We start from the raw sequence: 11,175 nt of genomic DNA on the forward strand, positions 1-11,175 counted from the left end.
CGGTTTCCACCTCATCTTGTGTGCAGTGGGTGCATAGTCTGTCTTCGCTTGGGAGCCAGGTCTCCCTATGGCGGCCTTTCTCGATGGCTAGGCTGTGCTCGCTGAGTCTGTACCTAGTCAAGGATCTTCTTAGTATTGGGTCAGTCACAGTGCTCAGGTATTCTGCCACTGTGTACTCTCTGTTTAGGGCCAAATAGCATTTCAATTTGCTCTGGTTTCGGGTTGTTTCTTTCCAATGTGTCTATCTCTCTCTCTCTCTCTCTCTCTCTGGCCTTGCTCAAGTCAAGTCAAGACAAGTCAAGTCAAGAGTTTTAATTGTCACGGCATACAAGTATACAATGAAATGCGGGTGGTCTTGCCCGCAACGATGTGCAATACAGTGGTACAACATATAATAGAATCCAATAAAAAAACAACATTGTGCAATAAACAGGTAACGGGTAACATGGTGTGACATCTCGGTATCTGTACATAGTTATTTACAGAGCATATAGGACATGCTAGGTAGCTTTGGTAGTGCAATACACTGTTCCTGTTATTCTAATTTAAAGTGGCCTTTCCTTTTGGCCATAAGTGTGCGGCATGAGTGTGTGCCCGCTCATGTTAAAGTGTTAAGTGGCTGCTAGTGTGTGAGCGTGCACAGCGTGCGTGTCGTGTGTGTGTTCATGTGTGCTTGTGTGTGGATAGTTCAGTGTTCTGTGGCACTCAATGTTCATTGTTCAGGGCTCTGATGGCCTGGGGGAAGAAGCTGAGCCTAAGCCGCTCTGTCCTAGTAGCTGGGGTTCGCAGGCGTCTGCCTGACCTCAGCAGCTGGAACAGGCTGTTATTGGGGTGGTGAGGGTCTTTCATTATCCTGCAGGCTCTGGATTTGCACCTCTTGTTGTATAGAACCTGCAGGGGAGGTAGTGCAATACCCGTGGTACGCTCGGCTGAGCGCACCACTCTCTGTAGGGCCTTCTTGTCTTGTGCCGTGCTGTTTCCATACCAGGCAGTGATGTTTCCGGTCAAGATGCTCTCTACAGCTCCTGAGTAGAAGGACTGGAGCTCTTGTGGAGGGTCAGGGGCATTGCCGGGTCTGTGCAGCGATAACACTGTATATTGACTGTAGAACGGGAGCTCTCTCTCGCTCTCTTGCTATATGTTGACTGTATCATGCCCAGCCTCGGGCAGCGCTATTATTTAAGAATATGTTGACTGTAAAAAAAAAAAAAAAAAAAAAAATTATATATATATATATATATATATATATATATATAATATATATATATGTTTTTTTTTTACCTTTTAGGGGGGGGGGGGGCTCGCGTTTAAATCTCACACAGGGCCTTGCATTTCTCCCAGGCGGCCCTGCGGATGGGTATTGGTATTGGCAGATACTCAAGGCTGTGATATCAGTATCGGACATGAATAAGTGGTATCGTACCATCCCTAAAAGGAACTGATACAACTGTGTTGTAGTTGTTTAGCATTGATTTCATCCATGCAACTATGTTGGTGGTTATTGTTTATTGACTATAGAACTGTGTTTGTGTTTAATTTTTATTCCATACATACAACTCTGTTTACCTTTTATTATTGACTTAAATTGTTAATCCCTGTCCAATGTGACTACCATCACAAAAGTGATGCTACTTAACCCACCTTCTCGCTCTCATACATTGACAAAACCAATGAGGATATGAGGACATGAAAATGGACATTTGTGAAATGTTCCTGAAGCATGTAATGTGTATTGCACTTTAACTTTTTGAATGTTTTTAACATTTGTGATATTTGAATGTTCCTGACGAAGCTTGTAACCTACCGTGCCAAATGATTGATGGAGCTAGAGCCCCGGGAGTCGGTGTTGTATCGGCATGTAACTCGAGAACCGCTGAACGGATTGTGTCACCTGAAATGGCTATCGACAGGCAACAAATAGGGCTTTAATTCGATATATATATTGAATTAAAATATATGCAGACCCAAGCCGGTAGAGGTCGCCAAAGTGCAGGTGGGAAAATCTTGTGGGCCCTCGCATGTTAACATGTTTTACTTTTGTGATATTTGAATGAATTGAAGAATATTTTTGTTGACCACTTGAAAAGATTGTAATAAAAACATTTCTTCAGTTTTCTTTTGTCTGAACTGCATTGTGTAACATTTTAAATAGACTTATAACTACTCTCATCATTTGGGGCGACCATTTGTCATGCAGGGTAACCAATGATTGTCAATAACTGTACTAAATTCAAAATAGAATATCCATCAGTTTTGGCTCAAATATTAATCACTGGTATACTGTGCTTAAGTGGATACTATCTGTACACATTTTAAATCAGTTTTATGGGTTTTAGAGCATATATGGGTATTGTAACTGCATTACGAGGGAGACACTGCCATTATAGAATAAACTTGTGAAATCATGGTTTACAAAAAATTAAAGGGAACACAAGCCTGTCTTTCTTAACACTTTGACTGCCAGGGGGCGTCTTTAGACGTCTTTGCTGGCCATGCTAAAGTTGCCGGGGGACGCTGTACGTCGTCTTTATATCAATATTTCAAAAATCTGCGATCGGATTCATAATGTCCCTCCGCTGGCCTGAGATTCACCAGCAGGACCCACTGAGCTCTCTGGCGGTTCAGGAGCGCCATCTGGTGGCCGATCGGCGCAAGCGCTTAACAGGAAGCGCAGTAGAGGTTGTGCTAGATGTCCGTAGTACTTCCGGCCACTCGGGATAGGTTCCGGCACTCTAGCTCGTCACTCTACATAGCGATCGATTGCCAATAACTCGATAAACAACATGATTTGGACGTATATACCATTATACAAGCTGGAGATGGACCGGGTAATAATATATCCCATAATGATAAAATTTCTACTCGACGATGATCGCCCAACGGCGCGCGGAGACTGGGGTGAGTTTCAGCGTGTAACGTTACCGTCTTCGATAATAACTGATATTATCAACATTTGACCCACATTAGATGATTGGTATAACGCTGCCCACGGAATTATAAACGCCCCCTCGCCCATCCGGTCAACATCAGATGACGTGTAGTAACTTCTAGAAGTACGTCTAGTTGGAATTTTTTATATCGCGCTGATTGCCATCAAACTGTATTTCATCATCAATATAATGCATTTGGGGCTATATATCACGTTCTGGAGAAAGCTGCAGAAAGAGATGAAAACATACTTATACATTAGACCATACTTTACTATGAATATGTGAATGAAAAAGTTTAACGTTGCTACACAATGAACAATACATATAGGACTTTGAATGGGCCCTAATAATGGCAATGTAGCAATAGAATTTAAAAAGTTATAGCCCTGCAAAGAAGGGGACTTTCGCCATAGACAAATAGCGCTGGCAATCTATGGTATATCATTAATTTAACCTTAGGCAACCAAAGTGTTAAGATGTATATTTAATTACTGATACCTGTTAAAATATTAGTAATGTTAAGGAAATATATTAATTTTGAGATAAATGACGGTCGCCCCAAATGACTTTTATTAAGGCCATGTCCTAGTAATTCAACTTTAAAAACACTAAAATCTCTTAATTTGGGTTTTTTGCATAAATGTATGTATACACTACATTCCAAATGTTTGAAAAATGGCCAAATATATCCTTATTTTTTGTATTTTAAAATTGGCCTATTGAAAAGTCTTATCCGTCAATGACAGCCTGGCGAAGAAAGTGTTAACTCTGAATATAAAAATATGATAAAAAATAAACAGTGTAAACAAAAGGTGCAGATGAAGAGTCTGTATGCTGTATCGGTTATATTATACGTTATATATAGGCAATAAAAGATTTGCACATGTTTAGATTGACGGCGTTACAGATTCTACCTCTACAGAAGGTTAACCAGCGAAAGGGTTAACCGTCTGTAGTGTCGCAGGTTAACCCTTTGGTAGTGTGATAGTGAAAGGGTTACGGCTGTAGTCTGACACTTATTTCTACTGTTGTGCTCTTGCACCTTGCTGGTTAATTTAGCTGGTTAGCTTGATACTGTTCACTACGGTTGTTGTAAGTCAACATATAGCCTACACTCTGCTGCACCTACTCCTCATCCACTCCATAGAGCTCTGCACCCAGACTCCTATGCAGAGAGTTGCACCTACTCCTCATCCACTCCATATAGCTCTGCAGTGCACCCAGACTCCTACGCAGAGAGTTGCACCTACTCCTCATCCACTCCATAGAGCTCTCTACCCAGACTCCTATGTGGGCCGGCGTGGCTCAGGGGTAGAGTGGGTCGTCCAATGATCGAAGGGTTGGTGGTTCGAATCTCGCTCAAGCCCATGTCCATCCCACTGCCGTTGTGTCCTTAGGCAAGACACTTAACCTACTTGAATGTGTATGCATGTGAATGAATGTTGGTGGTGGTCGGAGGGGCCGTAGGCGATGATCATTCGCCACGCTTCCGTGAGTCTGCCTCAGGGCAGCTCTGGCTGCAATTGGAGCATTTTTCCCTATAGTTAGGTTTTAGTGAGTTTTTCCTTACCTTCGCGTGGGGTATGTCTGGGAGTGCTTGCATTCTTTTATCTTAAATTTTTTGGATCTTATGGTGTTCTTGTTCTGTTCTTGACTTATTGTTATGTTTTCTTCTTGACTTGTTTAAAGAAGACCTGTACGGCCCATGGGGACATTAACGTGTGTTGTCGGGCCTTATAAATAAATTTGATTTGATTTTGATTTGATTTGAATTGTAGCTTGCCACCACCGGTATGACTGTGTATGAACGAATAATGGACTCTGTAAGCTCTCTGGGGTCACTGGGGTGTCATGAAGAGCGCTATATAAATCCAATCCATTATTATTATTATTAGAGTTGCACCTACTCCTCATCCACTCCATATAGATCTGCAGTGTACCCAGACTCCTACGCAGAGAGTTGGACAACGTTCCACTGTCAAACTTCTCTGCCCAAAGAGGAACTAGGCTAACGGGTGCTACTCAGTCATATTAATTATTACATATTGAATAAATATTATATAAATATATATTATATAATAATAAACACATTAATTGTTCCGCCCATCTTTATTGACAAATAAGCTCTAATAAGAGTTTGAATAGTCAATAGAATCATATTTCCCAGTAAAATAATGAGTGGATATCACGGTGTGGATCACCAAATCCCCCAATTCTTGTACAACTGGTATAGTGATCTAGTATGTCCACTCAGCTGAGCTTACATAACATAAAATAGGCCAGTTTCGCGGTTCAATAGGGTTTATTAATATGCTTGATATAAACCTATATAACCCAACACTATCCTACACACACACACACTCCAGAGATTGGAAGCTGTGTAGTGACGGCCACATTGCTTCCCGTTCCCCACCACAAAGGAACCTCCTGGTTGCCTAGGTACCCATGCATCTCAGAGCTCTGCTGGAGGGGGCGTGCGTTGGTGGGGTGGCAGCATGTCATGTTCTATGAAGAGATGAGCACAACTCCAGATCCTTGCAGACAGTTACTTTATAGTTGCTCCCTGCTGAAGCCACTGCTGCATTTGTTGACATCTCAGGCCTGAACTCACTCAGTCGGATACTCGTTAACAGGAGACGAGATGGGCTAATCGCATCGAAACGTGAGGCCAGTGAAGATTCACAGCTCTAATTATTACTATACTGCTTTTGTTCTATTGTATCTATTAATTACTATGCCATACATTCTATCTCATCTATAACCCTAACCCGCTGGTATTTTAAGGTTCTATCTCATCTATAACCCTAAACCTTAATTTTTGGACTCTTGCATTTTTTTGGAACCCCATCATCTTCTCATTTTAATGTGGTACCAACAACATATTTATTACACATGGTTCTCTGGCATCAGATTTTAGTATTGGGGAAATGCTCCGATACCAAAACCCAGCGTGGCATCAGTGTTTCTCGTGTAATTACACAGGCCTGGCGGGTCACCAGGGCAACGAACCCCCTCCAGGCCAAAAGAAATAACGCCAAATAATATCCATTCATTCGGAAATCAATAATCATTCACGTTTGGGAGCCTTTGTGCAGTGCTGTTTCAAAATGTGAGTCAATCTCTGTGTTGTTGCAGGAGAGGATAGATGGCCTGATGCACATACCCAGAATGCCTTGCGGTCCAACTAAGGCAGAGCTGCACCCATCTGGATGCTTTTAACACATGTGTAATAAGGTCATTAGCAATCTAATGTTAACGGTTTTATGTTCCATTTGATACAACACAGCATTGGAACAGAGTGGTAACGTTAGCAACTAGTATGCTGGTTTTGCCAACTACAGTCAAATGGGTCTATAGTGGCTAGCTCTACATTTACATTTTGTCATTTAGCTGAAGCTTTTATCCAAAGCTACTTACAAGTTCTGTACGTCCTGGTAAACCTGCTAGTAGCATTGAGGAGTCTTGCTAGTAGCATTGAGGAGTCCTGGTAAACCTGCTAGAGCAGTGCTTCCCAATCCTCTCCTCGAAGCACCCCAGCCGTTCAATATATTTGTTCAATTCCACCACACCTGATTCAATTTAACAAGCCTTTTATTAGTTGAATCAGGTGTGCTGGTGGTGGAATTTAACAAATACATGGAACGGTTGGGGTGCCTCGAGGAGAGGTTTGAGAACCACTGTGCTAGAGCATTGAGGAGTATTGCTAGTAGCATTGAGGACTGGAGTCTTGCTGGTAGCATTGATGAGTCCTGCTAGTATAATTAATAGTTTTTCAAACAATCCCGTGGTAGCAAGTTTAGCGTTACAACAACGTTAAACTCTGGTTATGGCTATGCGAGACACTCAAGTGTAACAATATACTGACATTCGTCTTTTATATTAGAGGTACCCAAACGAACGATAATCCTGTGCCGTGTCATAGACCTCCTGGATATGTTTGAAATCTACAAATAAACGTACTGAAAGAGTTGCTATCACATGACAACATGGCCAGAACAATTTCCAGACACAGGTAGAGGTAGATTCTTTCACTCATTAATTTCTCTTTCTCTAAATGGCAAATGCCTGTGTTCCCTTGACCCTCTCAAACTCAAGGTCTTCCAACCAAATTAAAACACACATCAGTATTTATCAGCTGGTCGGTTCTGACCATAAAAAAACATGTAGCTCATAAACACAAGCACCTAAACTGGTTTCAACGATACTTCTGAGACCTGTATAAACTTATATTATGAATACAGTGGCATCAGTATTCATTCAGTATTGCATTCATTCATTTATTTTAAATTTGGTTGACCTTATGGTGTTCTTGTTTTGTTCTTGACTTATTGTTATGTTTCTTCTTGACTTGTTTAAAGAAGACGTGTCCGGCCCATGGGGACATTAACGTGTGTTGTCGGGCCTTACAAATAAATTTGATTTGATCAGAAACATCTTTTTTAATACGAGCTTAGTGACATTTCTGTTGGAATTACCATTACCTCACCTCTCTTAACCTCAGGTTCTCTCCAGGTTTACCAGGACTCCTCACTGCTACTAGCAGGTTTACCAGGACTCCTCACTGCTACTAGCAGGACTCCTCAATGCTACCAACAGGTTTACCAAGACTCCTCACTGCTACTAGCAGGACTCCTCAATGCTACTGTCTAGCAGGTTTACCAGGAATCCTCAATGCTACCAACAGGTTTACCAAGACTCCTCACTGCTACTAGCAGGACTCCTCAATGCTACTAGCAGGTTTACCAAGACTCCTCACTGCTACTAGCAGGACTCCTCAATGCTACTAGCAGGTTTACGAGGAATCCTCAATGTTACTAGCAGGACTCCTCAATGCTACTAGCAGGAATCCTCAATGCTACTAGCAGGACTCCTCAATGTTACTAGCAGGAATCCTCAATGCTACTAGCAGGTTTACCAGGACTCCGCAATGCTACTAGCAGGACTCCTCAATGCTACTAGCAGCAGAATCCACTCTGTTTACAAACACACACGTTGGGGAAATGCTTTCATTATTTTACTTTTATCAGGGTCTGGACTCATTGCTGGTTACTTTAATAAAGTAGAGCACAGCAGCTGTGAGACAATTAGAGGCTATTTTGTTCTGATGAGGAGAATCTTGAATGTACACAACCATGGAGTCATCTAGCTTCGAGTAGAATATGATTGAAATTACACATTAAATCCCTGCATGCTAGATGTTGTTGTGAGGGAGAACTAAGCTTGCTATGTAAAGTTTTTTTTGGAGCAAAGTCATATTCTTCAGTAGCTTAAATTGGGTTGACTTCAAGGATTAGGTAGCAATGGTCAAATATGATTCCTGAAAAAAAGCTATTGAGAATCACCCATCTAGATTACAGAGGTTATTCACAGCCTACAGCATGTAATGATATCACATTAAACAACATGCAAATATAAAGCTTCCTGAATACTATGCTACTCATGCTGATAACGTGGCTTTTGAGTAGGATTTGCATTAGCCAGGAGTGCTCCCGTGTATGCATTAGTATTCCCGTGTTTTGTCTATTATTGTCAGATACAGCACAAAAGATAAGTTACTCTATTTTCACAGCAACCTGTTCCAACTGTGAGGGTTTGGTGCCATCAATGAATTATTAACAGATCTTCCAGTAGAGAATTCAGTATAGTTGACTGCATCAAGTAGACAGAAGTATATACCCATGTTATCTTACAAGAAACCAACTATCCATGGTTGCACACGAAGTGCAAAGTACCGTTGTCTCGGTGAAAAGGAGTCAACACTGTGGACGCATGCATGTGACGTATAGAGTTGGCACAATGTTGCGTTTCCATACGCATGTGTACTCACCTTCTTCATAATACCAGTCTTCCTTTTGCTAAAAGTTGTATACCGCCTAAGTTTGTTGTCAATGAATTCCATTTTGATCTTGACACGTCCCCGGGTTTTCTTGCCCGGCTTGGCCCCCGCGACACCCGCACTGACGCCGCCGTAAGCCCCCGACAAACCCCCCGACGTCGCGGCGGACGGAGCGACCTCCCTCTCGGACCTCTCCCGCTTCACCCCTCTCCTGTCCCCGACCGAACCCAGTGTGTCCTCGTCGTCCCCGGAGTCAGAGTCCTGGTCCGAGCCACTGTAGACCACCTCGGTCGTGTACTCTCGGTCTTCGAACCGTCCGCCGTCGGTCTCGCCGCTCATTGTCGCGTTGGATCCCGGGTTGTTCACCTGAAGGCTGTTCGGTCCACTTCCATTGCCTGGTCGCGCACCGCCTCCTCCCGCTGCTCTCGTGCCCATTCCAGCCCCGTGTCCCCCCAGCATGCCAGACCCTTCTCCCCCGGGCCTCTGAACCACGCTCTCGGCTAACGACGCGAGCGGCTACTCCTCTGCCGTGTCTACGGAGGGATCCAACTTGAGAGACAGTTGGTTAAATGCTGTTGCTCGCTAGCTAGACGGTCAGCCAGCTAAGTGCTAACGGCAGCCACTACAGCTAGCTGTGACAGAGATGACTTTAGCAACAAGTAAAGCCTATCTGCTGCGCGGTCTCTTGCCTGGAGTCATTGGACCGACAACACAACGCAAGCTACGCGGACACATCGAATTAGCTAATGGCATGAAATAAAACTATACGCGACGCGTGTCTATACAAATATCGGCAACGATAACTACGCAAAGTTGGAAAGTTATGTTTTTGAACAGTAATCAATAAGGCCCAACCCCCCTCAAACTACACTTCTCTCCACATAAGGAAATGATGCGTAACACCCGTTTATATCAATCCGCTGTTGCATCTAGTTCCCCGCAATATACATTATTTATCAATATAACCCCTGTAAATGTAACGTATTTCTATATGCAACGGTGTGGAGACATGTTTGCTATAATTATACATATATCATAGTTATAGATAAAATACGTCGTGCGTAGTAATACCAAAAGGGGACATGTTCTTGTGGACATAGTGAGAACTACTTTCCTCCATATAAAGAAACACATTTCCTTTTATGGCGTTGCCTCTCCATATTTGGTGAGTCATTTGCTTCAAGCACACCGAACTTGGACTTTAGAAAAGGGGGGGGGGAGTATCCACACACACGTGTAGGCAGTCGCAGGGTGTCTCTACAAGGGACAATTCATGTACAAAACAAATGCGCCTGTGAATTAAATACATTTTATGTCCGATTGCATGGCAATGATTGTACGTCGGACAAATGGTAGATTACTGTCGTGTACGGTGGGGCCAGAGTCCCCAAAATACGCAACACATAACTGCAATTTCATTCACAAACAGTGAAAAGCAAAAACTGCTTTTGTAAACATTAGTCTTCTTTGACCCTTATTGATTATAAAATCTCATATTTGGATTAGTACTAACACTAGACATAGACATAGCATGGAAACATGAACAGGGTCCGTTATAATTGATTAACGTATCCTATTTATTTATTTTGACTATTTTATGGGGATGAACTTCACTCCTTACGTGATCTATGATCAGTCATACATTTTCTAGAGCCTTTATCATGTAAAACCACATGGTGGCAGCATAAATCCTTTATACTCTGGTAAGCCCTTTCTTGCTTCTTCCTTATTTCTGGTGTTTTTTGGTCAGTGGAGACACAAGCCTACTGCAGTTTGGTAAAAATCCAAACCATGGCCCAGTCACACAGGAAACAAGAGACCCCAACTGAAGAGAAGAAGACTGTTCCATTGTGTTTGTATGGGTTTGAGTGTATGATTCAAAACCAAATTCTCATCAATACTAAACAACATGGCCCCCCTAAGAACCACCAGGGTTAAAATCACGCTGAGCCATGGATGCACTCAGACATACTGACCGCTATGAAAACAGACAAAAAATGCTCTCACCTTCATAAAAGTCAGTCAAAGCTTGCCAAAAGCTTCAACAGTGATCTATAAGCCCACATGGTTAAACTCAAACAACAAAGAAACAGGCTAAGAAACGATGTAAATACCATGATCAAATCTGCACACAAAAAAATCATCAATGATAAAGCTGAAAACAAAAACAAACCCTGTGAACTTTTGAAATTACTCAACAATCAACTCGGCTGCAGTAAAAAACTAAAAACCTGATTTACAAACATCAACATAAAGACAGAAAACACTCTCATCACAGACAAGCTGGATTGATTGATTGATTGATTGATTGATTGATTGATTGATTGATTGACATTTTTTATTAACAGATTGCAGAATGGGTACAATATAATACAGCTCAATACACACAATTGTTAAGGGGGTGCAGAC

At 42.3% G+C, this 11,175-nt stretch overlaps 1 protein-coding gene across 3 annotated transcripts in view; it reads right to left on the minus strand.

The window, feature by feature from the left end:
- The window catches only part of srfa (serum response factor a), a 122,586-nt gene extending 112,960 nt beyond the window's left edge, over positions 1–9,626 (minus strand). For all 3 annotated transcript variants that reach the window (XM_084318737.1, XM_084318738.1, XM_084318736.1), the window contains exon 1: positions 8,758–9,626. In XM_084318737.1, coding sequence (XP_084174863.1) covers positions 8,758–9,225 — 468 coding nt within the window. In that variant the 5' untranslated portion in view covers positions 9,226–9,626. The remainder of the gene's footprint in view (positions 1–8,757) is intronic.
- Between the last annotated feature and the right edge of the window lie 1,549 nt (positions 9,627–11,175).

The sequence above is a fragment of the Notolepis coatsorum genome (assembly GCF_963971535.1).
Source record: "Notolepis coatsorum genome assembly, chromosome: 7".
Classification (NCBI taxonomy): Eukaryota; Metazoa; Chordata; class Actinopteri; order Aulopiformes; family Paralepididae; genus Notolepis; species Notolepis coatsorum.